This window comes from Epinephelus lanceolatus, chromosome 4 (assembly GCF_041903045.1).
Source record: "Epinephelus lanceolatus isolate andai-2023 chromosome 4, ASM4190304v1, whole genome shotgun sequence".
Lineage (NCBI taxonomy): Eukaryota > Metazoa > Chordata > Actinopteri > Perciformes > Serranidae > Epinephelus > Epinephelus lanceolatus.
The window spans coordinates 44,035,547-44,056,845 of record NC_135737.1 but is presented as its reverse complement, the minus strand read 5'-3'; the positions used below and the strand labels follow the sequence as shown (position 1 = coordinate 44,056,845).

Sequence of the window (21,299 nt, the reverse complement as noted above, 5' to 3'; positions counted from 1 at the left end):
ATACACACACACACACACACACACACTTTACCCAATACTTGATGTTCTCTGTCAATCATTTATAGACTGTATATTTTAACGCATACATTTTATTAAAGCAGAAATCTAAAAGGCTGTCTTGTTTGTCAGACTCTCTTTTATGTTGTTTTTGAAATGTCGGTCTTGAAGTCTTCCTTTCTCAGGTTGCTTTAGAGTGTAGGAAGTTGTTGCCAACCCTGGAAGAGCAACTTTTTCTGCAGGATTCTCTGGCATTACATCAGGCTTTCACCAAAGAGATGTGCACGCGCATCTGAATTCAAGAACCAACCCATTCTCATTATGAAGTCGTCAAATACCACCACTTGGTCATGGACTTCCGCTTCAGACACTTAAGAAAAAAAAGCTTTTGTGGTGGTATGTTAGCAACCCCAGTTAATAACGCCACTGGGTGGTGAAAGTCTGAAACACCACCTGACAACAATGTAATTCAAGTACCTGGAAAGGGCAGGTGGACAGGGTGGTGGATGGGTCCAACTACACCGGACTTTTGCCCAGGAGGCCGCTGTTTGCTTCTTGTGTGAATGTAGAGTCAAACCATGATGTTCGTTTTAAACCTAACCACGTGTTTGTTGCACAATGAAATAAATATAAATATTTTACTGATGTTGTAAATCTTTTTGTTTAGTGGCCATTTCGACATACCAAAGTTCCTAGGCGTCTCGGTTTGACTCGTGATTGCTGTTCCTTTCCTGAAGATTTACAGAACTCACATGAGACAGGGAGGAAGTTGAACAAAGTTTACTGAGAATACAAAACAAGAAAACAAAATGGCAGACGAAGTACTTCCAAAATTACATCACGTACATTTCCCTCATGCAGGACGTTGGACACAAACACTGCCTGACTAATGCACGCAACATCACCGGGGACTTCATGCTCCCCCACCATGGACTGTTCTCCTTGCTGGCCTCTGGCATGAAGTACCGCAGCATCAGGAGCAGGAACAACCGGGTTCTGCAGCAGCTTCATTCCTCACACACCACCCACTTACACTGAACTCAGTCAACAACTCCTTTCTGTATCTTTCTATTGATGTCCTGTTTCTATATTTCCACCATATCAGCTGTTATTACACACAAGTACAAGTGTATTTTGAAAAGACACAATGCATTTAACAGGCGTAAACTGACACAGTGTCCCAGAGCATCAACAACATTCAGGATACCTAGTGAGTCATATGTAGACGTGAAAGTCCACTGACCAAGCGGGGCTATGTGACGAGTTGGGAGTGAGAATGTGTTGGTAGAACAGCCAATAGGAACGCCCTCTCCCTGTAATGACCTGTGATTGGCCAGAATCTCCAGTCACAGTATTTATTTTCACTAGCCTGAAAACAGAGCCAACATCAACTTTAAACCAGCATGGATTGCATTAAAGGTTCAAAGTTTATTATTCTGATCACAGACGTGGTTTGTAGGTACTCTGTAAGTCAATCATTGACAGGCGTCATCATTTTCAGTTTATAAGGCTGGCTGTAGTTTCACCAGCTCTACCAGTTAATATTATAACTCTGAATATTAACCATATTCATGCAAAGTTGGCTGAACACACCTTTTCCAAACAAACGTCTAATGTCTGATCTACAGATCCACTATAGCTGGCATACAACATGGCAGAGAATGAATCACACCTACGGACAATTTAGAGTCACCAATTAACCTGCATGTCTTTGGACTGTGGGAGGAAGTTGGAGCACCTGGAGGAAACCCACGCTGACACGGGGAGAACATGCAGACTCCACACAGAGGGGCTCCCCCACTCCGCTGGATTTGAACCAGGAACTCTCTTACTGTGAGGTGACAATGCTAACCACTGCACCACCACACTGCTCAAACTACATTTCAAACCTTACATGTCTCATTTGGACTAGGAACGCCTCGGGGTCCCCCAGGAGGAGCTGGAAAGCATAGCTGGGTAGAGGGGCGCCTGAGGTGCTTTGTTTGGCCTGCTGGCCCCATGACCTGGCCCTGGATAAGCGGATGAAAATGGATGGATGGATTTCTAAATGTAAAAACATAAACAAAGTATTTATTACCACTCCATAAGTTATTTGAGTTATGTACATTATTAGGTTTTTGAGTTATGCTCATTTTTAAGAGCAGAGTGTAAAGGCGTTATGATGAATTCATCATTCATTCTTCGTGTCACCGCACATTTTCACAGGTTTTGTGCCACAGGTAATGTAGAGCAGTGACATCATCATGAGTGTGCAATGTGATGACACAGAATACAGATGCTTTTGCTCTCTGCTGCAAAAAGAATGAATGTTCTAGCTTGTATGGTTTTTATTTTGGATCGATATATACGGGATTATGCAAACAACAATCTCCTGAGGCCATTACGGGGAAATCAGGTGTAATTACAGAAAAATACCACGTTTGCACCGCACATAAGGTAAGGTAACATAAGGTCATGACATGATGATGGGGAGGACAGAAGCCTTAGCTTTCTGCTGTTAAAAGAATGAAAGTTTAGCTATTATGGTTCTTGTTTTAGCTCTATTTAAACAGAGCCATGCAAACAAAATCTCCTGAGATGTCTATTTTTAAAGGGTTAACATTAACTAACTTTACTATTGTGAGAAAAAAAGCACCTAAATAGTCAAATATGGAGGTTCATTTTTGAGAAGAACCAAAGTGTAGGTAACAGCTATCTGGTTTTACATCAGTTTGCTCCTTCCTACTTTTCTAACCACCTAACCATAACCCTTTGGCTCCCACTCAGACCCCCAGACGGCACTATTACTCCCACTCATAGTCTCAAGTATGTGCATCAGGGATTGAAACATCTAATCCCAAACTGATCTGAACCTATAAAGATAAATATGTCACAGGTTGTCCAGCTGAATAGTTTGCTCATGAATGCCATTCATCATTTAATCAGGAAAATGGAGGTAGCAGCAGTATGTCATGTTTTTCTTTTAACATTTATTCAGAAAATACGTGATGTTTGTTATATGTAGTCTCAGATTTATATTAATAAAATTATATGTAAAAAAATACATTTAAAACCAGAGAAAATGTGAAATAAAACAGGCAAGAAAAACAACCAAATACATATTAAATAAAGTAAATGTTTGGGATAGAGTTTTGTTATATGGCATTAATAAAGAAACACGGGCAGCATTATCACTTGAGAAATATTCATCCATCCAGTGGTGTGTGACGATCAAAATATCACCAGATATCTCCATGCTGTTTTGTTGTTGTTGTTGTTGTGTCTGTTGTGTTACAAGGCACCATCTCTGGCCATTCCTCGTCAGTCAGACGTTGTTTAATACATTTCCAGAGCAGCTTTTTCCTCACAGTCTGGCATCACTTTCCACTTTTCAAGGCGTGGCTGTTTTCTAATTTGTCTTTGGGGAGGCAGATCCAGGAAATGAAAACATAATCTAACCATATCCATTAGTCCTAATGCACTCATGACTAGAACACACTTAATTTCCAGTTACAGGGTTGTAAAAAAAGAAAGAAAAACATGCTGGGTGCATGAGTCGAGGACAGAGTGATGATTGTTATGTAGATACTGTGAATTAAGACACAGTTTTAAAAGAATCAGTCGAGACAAGATTAAGTGAGTAGGTAGATTGGCAGAGGGAGTAAATTGTTACGCTCCGTCAAAGCAGATCCCAAAGATTATACTGTGAAGAGCCATGGGTAACCCAGGAGCTTGCTGCTGGAGCAGCAGCAGAATAGAGAGTCACATGGGAGATGAAAACTTAAAAGACGTCATCACAGACACTGTTTGCACTTGGTTTTAACCCTTTGAACTCTGCCATAGAAACAGTCCGCCAGTGTTTGTATTTATGCGTATTGTGATGTCATTTGTTGGAGTATTTTCAAATTATTTATATCCCAAAAATCTGTACCACCTAAGCTAAAAGGTTATGTAAGTTAATAGTCCATATTCATTGATAAAAGTATTGAAATTATGTCATAAATTACAAAAAAAATACAAAAATCTGATGTTTTTTTCATTGAATTTAAAAAAATAAACACACAAAACATATTGATCCAAAAGATTCCTAAATGTAAAAACATGATTGAAATATTTCTTAACACTTCATAAGTTTTTTTGAACTACGTACAATTTTTAGGTTTTGAGATTTTCTCAGTTTTATGAGCAGAGTGCAAAGCTGTTTCATCTGCAGCAGAAATATTTCCTCAGCGCCTACTCTGGTATTCTTTGGTGTTTTATATCCCTAAAATCTGTATAACTAAAAGCTAAAAGGTTGTATGAGTCAATAAGCTGTAATAATTGATTAAAGTATAGAAATTGTGTCATAAATACAAAAAATACAACAGACATTCCTATGAAAATGTTTCTCTGCTCCTCTGCTTGTGGCACAATGTAATTTTTTGCACTTGCTGCAAGAGACAGAAGTCTTAGCTTTCTGCTGCAAAAAAATATAATGCTCTAGCTATTACAGTTTTCATTTTAGATTGATTTTAATCAGGATGATGTAAACAACGATCTCCTGCGGCCACGACGAAACAATACCATTGCTTTACCACGCGTTTTCCTCTTCTTTTGGACTGCTTGTAGTGTAAGATAATGAGATCATCTTGACAGGAAATACGTCATGAACGCAGGATGTAGTGGTTGTTTTGATGACAGCTAAATATAAATTTATAATTTGCCTGTTTTACAAGTTGGACAAAGTTTTATGTGACCGTCCATCGTTTTGACCCATAGAGGGAAATGTGTTGGATTCTGCTGACAGCAATACCTGAGGTCTTTTGACCTCTGTTGTTATCTACTGGTTCCACAGCCTCAGTGATGAACAGAAACAGCTGATGATATATACGTCTATTTATTGTGTAAATGTGAGATTTGGCTGTGAAACACACAGATTTAATTATAGAGTTACTTTGTGATCACAAATCATGAGAAAATTGTTGAGTTAGCTTTTAGCTTTGTACCATCTCCTGTCCTCTCTTGGACTTGTGACTCTGCACCTACAAACCCAGTCGCATGGACCCAACCAGGGGTTCAGACTGGTGGGGACCTCCATGATCCTCCAGCTCATCATTTTCATAAGTCAGCGGCTCCAGTTCAGTGGAGCATTGTCCTCCACCTGGTTGTAAAAAGGATGAGGGCACCGGTCTTCTCAGGATGCTGTTCGGTTTGTAAAGGCCTCCTCTAAAGGCGTCAGTATGCTTCAGCAGAAGAGCCTGTCAGATGGTCAAACACCATCTGAAACCTCCTCACACCAACATTTTTTTTAACTCTGGAACTGACAGTTGTAGAACAGAACCACATCCACTTTACACAGTGATTTTGGTCAGCTGTGGAGAAGTGAGACAGTCAGCATGATTAAAACTTCTCTTCCAGGCTCTCTTTTTTCATTCTTCACACATTTGTCCGTCACTTTTCATGTGTACGAGTGCAACACCACGTATGGAGAGACAGAGACTGTATGGTAGTGAGCTGCTTTGCTCCCATTTGAACAAAAAGGTGTCTGTGATGGCTGGTATCACCTTTGCATGTGGCTGTTCGAAAAGCTGTTGTGGGAGCAGGTACAAAGAGTAACCCTTTACTACCTGACAACGCCACCCCCTGCTGGAGGGGCAGGAGGAACCCTTGAACCCTCAGTACTACCTTCATCAGTGTGTTGTGTAGCCAGCAGGTACAATTAGCAGGAGGCGTATATTGTGCAAAAACTACTTCAAAGTGTATTCAAAATAGTGTATAAAATAATCCCAGTTAAATACCAGAGGAATGTGGTACGTGAACTTGGCAAATAAATAGATTGTACACAGAAAACAGGGTGTACTTTCCTCAGAGTCAGGTCAGAGGTCATATGCACCGCTCTACCAGGGAACTGTGGGGGAAAGTACAGAGAGAAAGAAGGCCAAACATCAACTGAGCATGCACTACAAAAGAGAGACCGTCCACGGAGAGGAGGCAGTGTTCCAGCAAGGACCCAGCCTTGTATAGAATTGTGCTTTTGGTACAGAAGAGGAGAAAGCAACCTGCGTTAAGTGAAACCACCACCAGGACACATAGTAGGTGGAAAACACCTAAAGCTTAGCCTAGCCTACCAGCTTCAATACATCAGATGATACGTCATGTTTGTAGTCGACCAATGAAGATGAGTTTACATATCACCTTGGGTTCGTCCTTCACCTTCTCAAAATGATCCCACACTTTGGATTTCCTGCCCGACATGTTATTAACTGGCCTGTGGTATAACTGCAGGTACCAGCCCTGGAAATTAACCTGACTCCTGGACACTTCCTGTGTCTGTCCCTTCAAATTAAATTCCCACATGGTCCAGTCACATAGGTTTGATTTATTTTGACAAGGTGCAGCTCCTAACAGAGTTTCACGTTTATTTGTTTTTTTTGTTTGTTTTTTTGCGACCAATGAAATCTTGCCGACTAATGACCTTTCTGGTCGACTAACGTTTTGTCAGCTATTAGGGGGCAGCCCTAAAAATAAGACACACAATTTGCATCAGCAGTCACCCACAGATTTCAGATGGCAGTAACCTGCACTGTACGGTACAGCAGCACTTTAAGGCTATCTCCCACCCAACCCTCCCACCCGTCTCCACTCCAGCTGCTTGCCTCATCGTGCCCAGCCCAGCCCATTACTGTCATCCACTGTTGCAAGTCAGGGAAGAGAAAAGAACAAATCAACGGTAAGACACTGGAGTACATTTACATTTATAAAACATCTCTAAATACTGTATATTGATTTGTAACAGTGCATGAGACCTGTTGGAGCGGGGCAAGTGTTGTCTGATCTTTAAGTTGAAGGCTACTGACATGAAGCATGACATTAAGGTTCAAAACGGGTTACTGTTCCCATAGAGGCAAAATACTAATGCTCGCTTTGGTTTAATGGTTTTTACAAGCTTGTAAAGCTACTTTATGCACTGCTGCTGGACAGAGGAGGATCAATAATCATATTAAACCTGGCATGTGGATTGATGTGGATTTGCTCATGAACACTATTTCTTATATCCATGTATTCTACGGTCCAAAAGCCACAGTTGACAAAGAAGCCGCATATGTTTGTAACACTTGGATCAAATGGTTATAAAGTGTCGTTTGAAAGTGTAACATGTGTCTACTCATAGATTAATATCTTATTTTATTCCCTTCAGTGACTGTACTACATTTTGTTTTTGTCAAATGTCACAGTTGGATCAGGAAGATGTACATCGCTTTGTCTCTTCTCCTTCTCTTCATAGGTAAGATCACTTCAAGTTATAGAAAGCCCTTATCTTTAACTACAATTAAGTATTTAAATAATCTGTTTAGATGTATTATCATGCATGAGGTTTAATGGTTGCTATTAGCAGCCGTGGGGCATGTGAGTTTCTGGCTTTGACATTCGGGAAGACGCTAACAACATTTTAGTGGTTGCTGCTGCTCCTGTAACGAGCTCATCAATCAGCAGAACCAGCCCTAATCAGATTGGAGAGATTGGATTACATCACTGTTACACTGTCGGGCTGTTTTTGTTTTTGTGCTTGCGTTGTTTCATTTTGCTGTTGTTGTGGTTGTTGTTGCTTTGTCATTGATTGAAACTGTAATTTGATTTAGCTAAACATGATGTCGTCCACCTCAGATATGGAGGAAAAGTTTATTCTCTGCGACGGATGTTTCATGATTTAAAAGGAATGATTTAATATTTATGGAATGGCACTTATCTGTTTTGTTTCAGAGAGTTACATAAGATAATAATTGATAGCATATAAATAATAATAAATAATTTAATTTAATGCCTCTGTATTAAGTATTGCTTTAAGCCAGTAGTTTAAAGGGGAATTCCACCAATTTTACACTGTAACACAGGAGCTCTATTAATTTGCCCCCTCAGTGTGGTTCGTTTGGGCAGGTGTGAACACAGCAGTCACACTCAGTCACACCAAAACAACCGGACCGAGACCTTCTTGAAGAGGTGGTCTCAGTCTGGTTCCAAACGAACTCTGGTGCGGTTGGTTTGTGGTGAGAAGGTGTTCTGACCTGGATGTGAAGCAGCTGCAGTCACATGACACATTGTTTGGGTTAAACATGAGCATGTTACAGTCCTGGAGGATTATTAATGTGCACCTCCTCCTGTACTGCCTTAATATGCACATTCAGCACATCCAATGCATCAAAACATTGTTTTCTAGTTGGAGCCGCGCCTCGTTTTCAAACTGTATGGTTTGACTAAAATGAACAATGACAGCAATATAGTCCACGATGAGCAGCGCTAAAATCAACCTGCGTAGTTGTCCCTCCATTGTGACATTAGAAAGTGTCACATTTATCTTGCAAGTGTACTCTTCTTCAACATTTGCTTTACTTCCTGGATTTTTCCCACATGGAAATTCTGACCAATCAAGAGCAGCTTTCTCACACAAGGTATTTGATCTGGTCCTCTTGTAAATGCTGCCGTGAGAACACGAACCAACTCTAGGCAATTATACAACTTTGGAACAACATGAGTCCCTGATTCAGACCAAAGGAGATGATTCTAGGGCTGACAGCAGCCTAAGAGTAACCTGGTGAGACCATCCTGATGATGTGAGCTCAACATCCATCAATCAGGGATCTGCACTGTGGGGAATGGCAGGGACTGTATTGTAGCTGATGACATAAAATGCAGGCCGCAGCTTGCAGAGCAGTAATGGTGGCTCCTGAGGCAGCAAGCGCTAACTCTAACGTTAGTAAACACAGCAGTAAGGGAAGTTATTGCACAAATAGAGTCAATAACAAGAATTAAACAAGAACACCTGTGTGTACACCTGTGGAGTTTCTCGGAGAAAAAGACGTTTTCACCTAGTCTGGTAAGACCATCCTGCCGCAAGTTTAACATTTTGTTTCGCTCTCTGTATCAGTCGGAACTTGGTGCCGCTCCAAAACCCAGTTCAGACCAAAGACTTGTGACGAGACGAAACTGTTTTAGAACGTTGCAGAGAAAAGTTGCAGCGGTGTGAACTGGCCGGTCTGAGCTCATCTCAAGCCAGCTGATGGTGTCACCTGCGGGAACAGCCCATTGGTTCGACATCCCATTGTTCCGACCATATTAAACTCATTGTTCCGAAGTCCGTTCCGAAATCATCATGACGCCCTGTGGTTAAGGTCTGGTTAGATTTAGGCACAAAAACCACTTGGTTAGGGTCAGGAAAAGATCATGGTGTGGGTTAAAATGAAAAAGAAAGTGACAAACACATAAGCCGTGAGCCTGCTCCGCCTCAAGCCGGTCGCGGCGCTCCATACGCCCACCGTGAGCCGTTCAGCACCGCAGACAGTCGGACAAATGGGATATCGAACCAATGGGCTGTCGAACCAATGACATGGACCCGTCACCTGCAACTCAGCTGGTCAAATCGACGGCGGCTGGTTTTAAAGCACGTCACCTGTTTCAACAGCCAATCAGCTTGTAGTGAAGTCTGCTGGTCAAGACAAAATGGCCGCAGACGCGTGTATGCTTGCTGCAGCAGGTGCTCCGTCCCCGCTGAGCCCTCTGTTTCTGTCCTTACGGTGTGCCGGTGACGGACGTTGGGTCGCTGCTGCTGCTCGCTGTATGTGCTTATGCCCCGCCCACACACACATTACCATTGGCTGATTAATTGGCGCTGGTTATCTATATCATTGTGGCGTATTTCCTGGGTAAGTTGAACTGGCTTCGTAGTACAGGCCTTTGGTTAAATAAAATCTTCATCTCAAAAATGATAAAATTACCACTGACCTGTCAATGTGACATTCTTTAAATGTACCTGAAGTGCTAATACAGTATGACATGGTTTATATAAGCAACCTGCCATCTGATTGCAGGTTCAACGTCTGCTGGAAAGACTGGGGATTTCGGCATTTTGACTGCTTGCACCATCAAGCAGGACCTCAGGTTCAGACATCCAGTCTTCTCATTAACAACACACACAGTTCTCACATTCATTGCCTTTATGTAGTATACATCTGTTGTATGTTTTGACGTTAAATAAAAAACTAACGACAACACTTTCATCTGTTGAAGGTTGGAGTGCTACTATGCAAACTGCTCAAGCTCTCCATCCTTCGAGTGTGAATTTAAGACATCAAATGGGTCTCAGCTGACCAGCAAATCCAAGACGTGCAGGTATACTCTCGTGAACCATACTGTGGAGTACAAGCAGAACATCACGAGCTACAACTGCACGCTGACCCGAAAGGACAGGAGGGAAGAGAAGCAGATCACCATCAACTACAATATACGGAAAGGACCAAGTGAGTATTACGTTCCATTTTTTAAATGCAGGTATTAAAAGTCCTGCTAAGCGTTCACGCCACAGACTGCTGTAAAGACAGACGACATGACGGCTCCCCCCGAAGTGAAGCCAGAACATCTCTGACACCCCCGGGTGACTGGCTGCAGTACAGGTCATAAGCCTGCCCCTTCCATGTTAACAGATGGAATGTGGCCCAAACTAAAACATTAACGTCAAATAAATTTTGTTGGTTGGTTTCCATCATATTGGATAGTTCTTATCACGCTGCTGTTTATTCAAGTGTTTGTTTTTCTTATAAGTTTGGTTTTAATTGGTTATTTGTTTGTTATATGCTATAAAACGGGAATTTTAATGATTGATTGTGTTGTCTAGGGCTGCCCCCCCGACTAAGAATTTTCCTAGTCAAATAGTAGTCGTCATTTAGGGCCATTAGTCGACTAGTCGCCTGCATGTTTACGATATTCATTCAATGATTAAATGATATATTTTGGTGGTTTGAGTTGAAGGTGTGAGAAAGAATAGTATCAGTAACATTGTTAACACTGTGCTACATTACAGAGAAATACAAACCGTACTAATGAACCTTCATTAATATAGGCCTATATTTTATCTCCAAGTGCACGTCACACACTGAGCGAGCCGCCTGTTAATGACGCTGTGGGCTAATGGGCATGTAGCTACTTCCATGTTTCAGATGATACGTCATGTTTGTAGTCGACCAATGAAGATGAGTTTACAGATCACCTTGGGTTCGTCCTTCACCTTCTCAAAATGATCCCACACTTTGGATTTCCTGCCCGACATGTTATTAACTAGCCTGTGGAATAACCGCAGGTACCAGCCCTGGAAATTAACCTGACTCCTGTCTGACTGCTGAGCGTGGACACTTCCTGTGTCTGTCCTTTCAAAGTAAATTCACACATGGTCCAGTCATATAGGTTTGGATTCATTTTAGTGCAGCTCCTGATAGAGTTTCATGTTTTGTTTTTTTTTGTTTATTTGTTTTGTTTTTTTCTGTGACTAAGTGACCAATGAAATCTTTCCAACTAATGACCTTTCTGATCGACTAACATTTGGTCGACTGTTAGGGGGCAGCCCTAGATTTATCATCTCCTGCCCTACATCTGAATTTCGTGCATCATAATTGTCATGTGATTACAAACAAGCTACATGCTGATGATGTTTCCTGAGATACACATTTTTTTGTATTATATATGTCTAATTATGCGTAAATATATGTAAAGATTGCAGCCTAATCTCTTTGTCATTTTCCCTTCAGAACAGATCAAGCGCTGCCGTGACACCACAGGCTTACTGCTGCACCCTGCCCCGGCCTTACTGTGGCCTGTGGTGATCCTGTCCCTGTGGAGGGTCCTTGTTACAGACAGCCAGACAACATGACGGATGAGACGTGGAAGCTTTGACCGACATAAATGTATTCACTGTTAAATGTACTTGCTGCACTGTTTGTAGAAGTTTATAAATGTGTGATTGTTTTTTAATTTTGCCCTCAAACAATGTCAGCAGATCCTTTAAGTGTTATTTCTACATGGTATATGTGTCATCTCCAGAGGTTTCACTCACAGTGTGCTCACAGCTCCCCAGTCACACACAATATTAAATCAAGAGATCTTTGCTGCTGCTCTCCCACTTTAGGCTTTCCGTGTAGGCGCATGGAAGGGCAGGGATGTTTGCTCTCTCCGCCTTAGGCTCCTGCGTAGGCGTGAGGAGAGGCAGGGAGGCCCCAGAACAGAGTGCATGTTCCTCCACTGTACAATGAATAGCAGTAGAAATAAAACAAGACGAAGGAATACATTTAATATGTTTATCTATCTAGATATGCAGTGTCCATTTTCTATTTTAAGTCCTTATTTGAATATATAAATATGTGTTTATTTGTACTTATTTAAGCATTTATTTAGGTAGGCCTACTGATTTATCCATCATTTGTTTTTGTTGTCCTCCATATCTGTGATCAAACACGCAGGATTCTTCTGCAAAACATTCAGAAAAGGCGTGTAGAACAGTTCTCCTCTCACTGCCATTAACCCGAGGCAGCAGTGTTGACGCGTCATCTTTCTAAAGCCAGTTTCCCACCAAACCAGTTGCACTGGTATAGCTCAGTGGTTACTTCCAACAACAAGTCTGTGTTCTCTGTCCCTCCGTGGGATCGAACCACGGGCGCTGTCCAGTGTTTTTTTTTTTTCTCCCAGCTGATTTATGTCTTCTTTAAGAGGGTTAAATCACTGTTGCAGCCACATTGTAGAGTTGTTTCTCCACAGCAGCGTCCCATTAGGAGCTACAGAGCAGACGGCAGCAGCCTTGATAAGGTCTGTTTCCTGCTGGTACAGACGCACTGGTGTAGCTCAGTGGTTACTTCGCTCCACAAATCTATCAGATTACGAGGTTCTCTCCCTCCATGGGATCAAACCACGGGTGCTGTCCAGTGTTTTCTCTCCCTCTGCTCTGACCTGCTGTCTTTCATTCTGTTACAGACTCTCAGTACATCGGTCTCAGCTCATGATGACAGCACCTCTTGCTTCTTTGGGTGTTTCTCAAAGTCAAGGAAGGATCCTTAAATGGCTAAATTTGGAGAAAGATTCGTCATCAAATCCCACCTAAGGACTGTTCCAATGTCAGAGATCCTTCAAATTCAGAGAAATTCCAAGGATGCATGTGTGGATCCTCAGCAGTTGTACAGTACCCACAATTCTTTGCACCTGATTTGCTGGAGGTGAAGGCGGGGCCTCTGTGATGAAACCTGCCCAGCAGAGCTCAGCAGCATTTAGATAAATATGTCATTTACTTGGATTAATGTCTCCAGGAGTATTTATCATACAAGCATGAAAACAATACTGACAGAAACCTCATAATTTACACTTTCCAATGTGTCCACTGCAGAATAATGAGATTCTTAAAATAACGTGATTTAGATAAAACATAATTTTTTTAATGAATCATTTACAGCAGTGATGGAGCGCTAAGTTTTATTTGATCTACCTGTTGTTGTTTCTTAAGTATAATTCAAAACCATTTTCTCACTAAAAGTCATGTGACTTTGAAAATACTGCGACATCTGTTCAAATTGTACAACAACATTAGAGAGTGCCAAAATGATCACAGTACACTGAAACCTCCTCAGTCTGCTGAGAGTTGATGAAGATCACCTGGGGACACTCGTTAACCTGTTCTAATGTGTGTTCACTGAATGATAGGGAGGACTCGTGCCTCATGTTTATAAAACCAGTTTCCCAGCACACCAGTTGCACTGGTGTAGCTCAGTGGTTACTTCGATCATCAATCCTCTCTGAAGGATTCGCCGTTCTCCATCCCTCACGGGATCGAACCACGGGCGCTGTCCAGTGTTTTCTTTCTTCCAGTCTTCACCACAACAGCTGGATTATAAATGTATGTCTTTTTTCAGAGCATTAAAACACTCCTGAAGTATCACTGTAGAGTTGTTTCCCTACGAGAGAGCAGCGAGTCCTTCAGAGACCATTGATGTTTAAAGAAACCACTGAGCTACACCAGTGCGACTGCAACAGCAGGAAACAGACCTTATAAAGACGACATGTCAGGAGTCATGATTTGGTTCCCTATAATGATACTTCAACAGTGTTTTAATCCTATTAAGGGAGGGATACATCTACAGTATAATCCAGAAGAAAGAAAACACTGGACAGCGCCCGTGGTTCGATCCCGTGAGGGATGGAGAACGGCGAATCCTTCAGAGAGGATTGATGATCGAAGTAACCACTGAGCTACACCAGTGCGACTGTAACAGCAGGAAACTGGTTTTATAAAGACGACGTGTCAAATGTCTTGATTCTGCCCAGGTTAACAGGAAAGAGATGGAAATGATTCTACCAGCCTGTATTAATATTTTGCAGAGAAAAAAATAATGCATGGAAGATCATGGATATGGAGGATGAAAAATGACAAATTGATAATAACAAATAAATGATGAAATAAATAGAATAACATAAAAATAAAAACAGAAACTATTAAAAATGAATGAATTTACACCAGTGCATCTGTTATAGCAGGAAACAGACCTTATCAAGGCTGCTGCTGTCTGCAAGCAAAAACCTGAATCTTGACACGTCGTCTTTATGAAACCAGTTTCCTGCTGGTACAGACGCACTGGTGTAGCTCAGTGGTTACTTCGAACATCAATCCTCTCTGAAGGATTCGCTGATCTCCATCCCTCCCTGGGATCGAACCACGGGTGCTGTCCAGTGTTTTATTTCTCTCTCTTTGATTCCAAACTGTGCCAAATGTCATGTTTACTTTAAGAGGATTAAAGCACTCTTGCAGATTTGAGATTCTGACTCAGATCCTGAGATTTCCTCTGCTCATATGAAGCCAGGATAAATCACACACAAGACTTAAAATGCTATTTTAGTGGAGGCTTTATTGTCTTCACAATTTATTGTTTCTTATCTGTGAAATTAAAGTAAATCAAAGCTTTGTTTCCACTGAGGGAAATGGTTTCAGCTTACAGAAACAGACAGGAGGTCTGCCTCACTGCAACATGTAGTTACATTTCTTGAGAGGTGCATGTTGTTGGGCTACGGCGTAGGTACGTGTTGATTCAACGCAGAAGTATAAATTCCGTATAACAGTCTTTACACCATGTGTAAGGACATCCAAAGGTTTGAGGGGACTGGATAACTCCTGTTCAGTTTTGATCCAGCTCAGTTCTGAGTCTGTTCCTTCCAGTGCTATTCCCTCATTTAGTTATTAGTTTCTGTTTTTATTCATGTCTTCTTTACTTTATTCATTCATTTAAATATTTGCTTTTTTTTTTTTTTTAATTATTTTAGCATTCATTTGGAAATGAATTTATGCATTATTTGTTATTTTCCATCCTCCATACCTTTTATCCACCAAGCAGTATTTTTTTTTTCTGCAGAACGTTCAAAACAGGCTGGAGGAACAGTTCCTGTCTTGTTCCTGTTGTCCTGGGTGGAACCAAAACATGACTCCTGACATGTCGTCTTTATAAGGTCTGTGTCCTGTTGTTACAGTCGCACTGGTGTAGCTCAGTGGTTACTTCGATCATCAAACTTACCTGAAAGTTTCGCCGTTCTCCATCCCTCACGGGATCGAACCACGGGCGCTGTCCAGTGTTTTCTTTCTTCCAGTCTTCACCACAACAGCTGGATTATAAATGTATGTCTTTTTTCAGAGCATTAAGACACTCCTGAAGTATCACTGTAGAGTTGTTTCCCTACGAGAGAGCAGCGAGTCCTTCAGAGACCATTGATGTTTAAAGAAACCACTGAGCTACACCAGTGTGTCAGCTGGAGCATAAAGACATGTCAAAACTCACATTTTGATTCTGTCCAGGATAACAGGAAAGAGATGGGAATAATTCTACCAGCCTGTATTTTACATTGTGCAGAAAAAAATAATGCATGGAAGATAATGGATATGGAGGATGAAAAATGACACATCAATGGATAAATAAATACACAAAGAAATAGAAAAATATAAACATAAATCTTTAAATAAATTAATAAATTTACAAAAATACATCAATAAAAACAGAAACTATTAAAAAAGAATGAGTGAATTGAAGCATTATTAAATGAATCAACGTTGGGTTTTGATGTTCTATCAGAACAAACCTGCTGCACTGATTTGTAGAAATAAGTTTTTATTGTTCTATTTGCCAAACTGAGACAGTTGTATTCGGTGTACCTGTGGTGTTTATGAGAGTCTGTAACAGAATGAAAGACAGCAGGTCAGAGCAGAGGGAGAGAAAACACTGGACAGCACCCGTGGTTTGATCCCATGGAGGGAGAGAACCTCGTAATCTGATAGATTTGTGGAGCGAAGTAACCACTGAGCTACACCAGTGCGTCTGTACCAGCAGGAAACAGACCTTATCAAGGCTGCTGCTGTCTGCTCTGTAGCTCCTAATGGGACGCTGCTCTGGAGAAACAACTCTACAATGTGGCTGCAACAGTGATTTAACCCTCTTAAAGAAAACATAAATCTAAAATCCAGCTGTTGTGGTGCAGTTTGGAAGAAATAAAACACTGGACAGCGCCCGTGGTTCGATCCCAGGGAGGGATGGAGAGCAGCGAATCCTTCAGAGAGGATTGATGATCGAAGTAACCACTGAGCTACACCAGTGCGACTGTAACAGCAGGAAACTGGTTTCATAAAGACGACGTGTCAAGATTCAGCTTTTTGCTTGCAGACAGCAGCAGCCTTGATAATAGTTATAATAGTTATAATTTTTTAATAGTTTCTGTTTTTATTGATGTATTTTTGTAAATTTATTAATTTATTTAAAGATTTATGTTTATATTTTTCTATTTCTTTGTGTATTTATTTATCCATTGATGTGTCATTTTTCATCCTCCATATCCATTATCTTCCATGCATTATTTTTTTCTGCAAAATGTAAAATACAGGCTGGTAGAATTATTCCCATCTCTTTCCTGTTATCCTGGACAGAATCAAAACATGAGTCTTGACATGTCTTTATGCTCCAGCTGACGCACTGGTGTAGCTCAGTGGTTTCTTTAAACATCAATGGTCTCTGAAGGACTCGCTGCTCTCTCGTAGGGAAACAACTCTACAGTGATACTTCAGGAGTGTTTTAATGCTCTGAAAAAAGACATACATTTATAATCCAGCTGTTGTGGTGAAGACTGGAAGAAAGAAAACACTGGACAGCGCCCGTGGTTTGATCCCGTAAGGGATGGAGAACGGCGAATCCTTCAGAGAGGATTGATGATCGTAGTAACCACTGAGCTACACCAGTGCGACTGTAACAGCAGGAAACTGGTTTTATAAAGACGACGTGTCAAATGTCTTGATTCTGCCCAGGTTAACAGGAAAGAGATGGAAATGATTCTACCAGCCTGTATTAGTATTTTGCAGAGAAAAAAATAATGCATGGAAGATCATGGATATGGAGGATGAAAAATGACAAATTGATAATAACAAATAAATGATGAAATAAATAGAATAACATAAAAATAAAAACAGAAACTATTAAAAATGAGTGAATTTACACCAGTGCATCTGTTACAGCAGGAAACAGACCTTATCAAGGCTGCTGCTGTCTGCAAGCAAAAACCTGAATCTTGACACATCGTCTTTATGAAATCAGTTTCCTGCTGTTACAGACGCACTGGTGTAGCTCAGTGGTTACTTCGCTCCACAAATCTATCAGATTACGAGGTTCTCTCCCGCCATGGGATCAAACCACGGGTGCTGTCCAGTGTTTTCTCTCCCTCTGCTCTGACCTGCTGTCTTTCATTCTGTTACAGACTCTCAGTCCATCGGTCTCAGCTCAAGATTTCAGGACCTCTTGCAAGTTTTGTTGAACCAAACAGGCCTCAGAGCTCCACATCAGCTGCAGTACGATGACAGGGCAGGAATATCATCCAGTGGATATTATCAGATGACCACCAGAGGGAGACACTGACCAGGGGGAGAATCAAGCTGGTGTATTTAAGTCAAAGAGGTCTGTGACCTGGCTCGTCTTGACACCACACATTTAATAACAGAACTGGAGTGTGAATGGACAGGAAGTCAGGGGTCAAAGGTGACAGTGATCCCCACAAACTCTGTGTTTCTGCATCACAGACTGAACTCTGCAGCACTCACAGCCTCATGTTTATGAAACCAGTTTCCTGCTGTTACAGACGCACTGGTGTAGCTCAGTGGTTACTTCGAACATCAATCCTCTCTGAAGGATTCGCTGATCTCCATCCCTCCCTGGGATCGAACCACGGGCGCTGTCCAGTGTTTTCTTTCTTCCAGTCTTCACCACAACAGCTGGATTATAAATGTATGTCTTTTTTCAGAGCATTAAGACACCCCTGAAGTATCACTGTAGAGTTGTTTCCCTACGAGAGAGCAGCGAGTCCTTCAGAGACTATTGATGTTTAAAGAAACCACTGAGCTACGCCAGTGCGTCAGCTGGAGCATAAAGACATGTCAAAACTCACATTTTGATTCTGTCCAGGATAACAGGAAAGAGATGGGAATAATTCTACCAGCCTGTATTTTACATTGTGCAGAAAAAAATAATGCATGGAAGATAATGGATATGGAGGATGAAAAATGACACATCAATGGATAAATAAATACACAAAGAAATAGAAAAATATAAACATAAATCTTTAATAAATGAATAAATTTACAAAAATACATCAATAAAAACAGAAACTATTAAAAAAGAATGAGTGAATTAAAGCATCATTAAATAAATCAACGTTGGGTTTTGATGTTCTATCAGAACAAACCTGCTGCACTGATTTGTAGAAATAAGTTTTTATTGTTCTATTTGCCAAACTGAGACAGTTGTATTCGGTGTACCTGTGGTGTTTATGAGAGTCTGTAACAGAATGAAAGACAGCAGGTCAGAGCAGAGGGAGAGAAAACACTGGACAGCACCCGTGGTTTGATCCCATGGAGGGAGAGAACCTTGTAATCTGATAGATTTGTGGAGCGAAGTAACCACTGAGCTACACCAGTGCGTCTGTACCAGCAGGAAACTTACAGGTGCATCACAAAAAGTTCATTATTTTCCCCTAATGTAATTCAAAAAGTCAAACTTTCTAATATTTTAGATTCATTACACAGAGAGTGAAACATTTCAAACCCTTTTTATTGTTTTAATTTTGATGATTACAGCTCACAGTTCATGAAAACAAAAAATCCAGTATCTTGGAATATTAGAATATCACATAAGACCAATCAGAAACAGAAATGTCGACCTTCTGAAAAGTATGTTCATTTATGCACTCAGTAGTTGGTCGAGGCTCCTATTGCACGAGCATCAGTGCAACGTGACATGGAGGCCATCAGCCTGTGGCTCTGCTGAGGTGTTAGTGAAGCCCAGGTTGGTTTGACAGCAGCCTTCAGCTCATCTGTATAGTTGGGTGTCTCTCATCTTCCTCTTGACAATACTCCATATCTCCTCTGTGAGGGTTCACAATTTTCTTAATAGTTTTTGTTTTTATCTAAGTGTTATTTCTGTTTATTCATTTATTTAAATATTTGTTTATATATTTCTATTTATTCCAGCATTTAATTGTGTATTTATTTATCCATTATCTTCCATGCATTATTTTTTTCTGCAACACATTAATTACAGGCTGGAGGAACAGTTCCTGTCTTGTTCCTGTTGTCCTGGGTGGAACCAAAACATGACTCCTGACATGTCGTCTTTATAAGGTCTGTGTCCTGCTGTTACAGTCGCACTGGTGTAGCTCAGTGGTTACTTCGATCACCAAACTTACCTGAAAGTTTCGACGTTCTCCATCCCTCACGGGATCGAACCACGGGCGCTGTCCAGTGTTTTCTTTCTTCCAAACTGCACCACAACAGCTGGATTATAGATGTATCCCTTCCTTAATAGGATTAAAACACTGTTAAAGTATCATCATTATAGAGTCATTTGTCCATTAGGAGCTACAGAGCAGACAGCAGCAGCCTTGATAAGGTCTGTTTCCTGCTGGTACAGACGCACTGGTGTAGCTCAGTGGTTACTTCGCTCCACAAATCTATCAGATTACGAGGTTCTCTCCCTCCATGGGATCAAACCACGGGTGCTGTCCAGTGTTTTCTCTCCCTCTGCTCTGACCTGCTGTCTTTCATTCTGTTACAGACTCTCATAAACACCACAGGTACACTGAATACAACAGTAAACACTTATTTCCTCATGTCAGTGAGGCGGAGTTTCTCTGACAGATTGTCAAAGTCTGAAGTTTATGTGGTCGCTGTTGTAGAACATGTGTTCCCTCTGAGGTTTTATATTAATTATAGGTCTCCCTGTAAATGTTTTAGCGATTATGTTAATACAGTTGTGACAATAATAAAGTCACACACCCAGTTGTTCGTCGCCTCAACAGTGATCCCACTCGGCTGGTTTGGACACTGCGTTCATTTGTCAAGGTTTTTTTTTTTTTTTAATTCTTTATTGAAAAAACAAACCTACACACCATGTGAGTGATTTTACAGTCCATGGGTATATATATATATATATATATATATATATATATATATATGTATACCCACAGTGATACATTTAAAGAAAAGAAAAAAATAAGATAAATAATGGGGAAGTGATATGAACTCAAAATACTGTCTCGTCTGATCATCAGGAATTTATTAAACACATTGTTCATTTTTATTGCCTTTTTATTTCTAAGGCCTCTTTCTGTGGTGTCATGTTGTCCATGAGTCCACCCACCTCTTTTTGCAGATGTGGAATTTTCCTTATGGTGAAATCAATTGAACAATTAAAAAAAAAAAAAAAAAAAAAAAAGATTTCAAAAAAAGTACAAAATTAAATTAAATTAAATATAAAAATGAATTAAATTAAATTAAATATAAAAATGAATTGAATTAATTGGTTGATTAGCTAATTATTTTTTGTAGGAGGTGCTGAAAAGTAAAAAAAAAACAACACTGTGTTAAATAATGAATGCTGGAAGATATAAAATATGAAATGCACAATTCTAGCTGTGGAAAGATCTTACTGAATCTATAGCTGAGTACAAACCCCTGGATGTGACTATTTACTATGTTTGGGTGCTTTGGTTACTCTAACAAAGATATTAATTCATTTTTCCTCATTAGTCTAATTACTTCTTGCCAGATTTCAGTGGTGGAACAAGTACTGAGATCATTTTCTTAAGTAAAAGTACCAATACCACCATGTTGAAATACTCTGTTACAGGTAACAGTCATGCTACGAAAACCTAAATTTAAGTGCAAAAGGTTAGGCAGCAACATATACTTAAAGTACCAAAAGTAAAAGTACTCTGTCCAATATGACTTGTATTATTTTCTATTTATTTACTTTCTTTTATTCTGTGGACTTTTAATCATCTTTTTGTAAGAATAAATACTAAATACAGTTGAGTTGAGTTGGATTATAATTACTGATGCATCATAATCATCATAATGTTTTTATTACTTTATGTAGCTGCTGGGTACCTTAACCTATAATAATAAATCATAATTTATACATATTTTGCATTAACAACATAAATATGCAAAGAACCTAAAACTG

General features: G+C 40.4%; 1 protein-coding gene across 2 annotated transcripts; it reads left to right on the top strand.

Annotated features, from left to right (window-relative positions):
* The first annotated feature begins 6,115 nt into the window (after positions 1-6,115).
* Positions 6,116-13,901, top strand: LOC144462763 (uncharacterized). 2 transcript variants are annotated; one of them, XM_078167343.1, is made up of 6 exons: positions 6,116-6,685; positions 7,191-7,240; positions 9,819-9,888; positions 10,018-10,247; positions 11,529-11,684; positions 12,745-13,901. In XM_078167343.1, the coding sequence occupies exons 2-5, from the start codon at positions 7,204-7,206 to the stop codon at positions 11,648-11,650; spliced, it is 459 nt and encodes a 152-aa protein (XP_078023469.1). In that variant the 5' UTR covers positions 6,116-6,685; positions 7,191-7,203; the 3' UTR covers positions 11,651-11,684; positions 12,745-13,901. The 2 variants fall into 2 exon arrangements, with proteins under 2 accessions (XP_078023469.1, XP_078023468.1); XM_078167342.1 differs by lacking the exon at positions 12,745-13,901 and having other exon boundaries at positions 11,529-12,062.
* Positions 13,902-21,299: the final 7,398 nt, after the last annotated feature.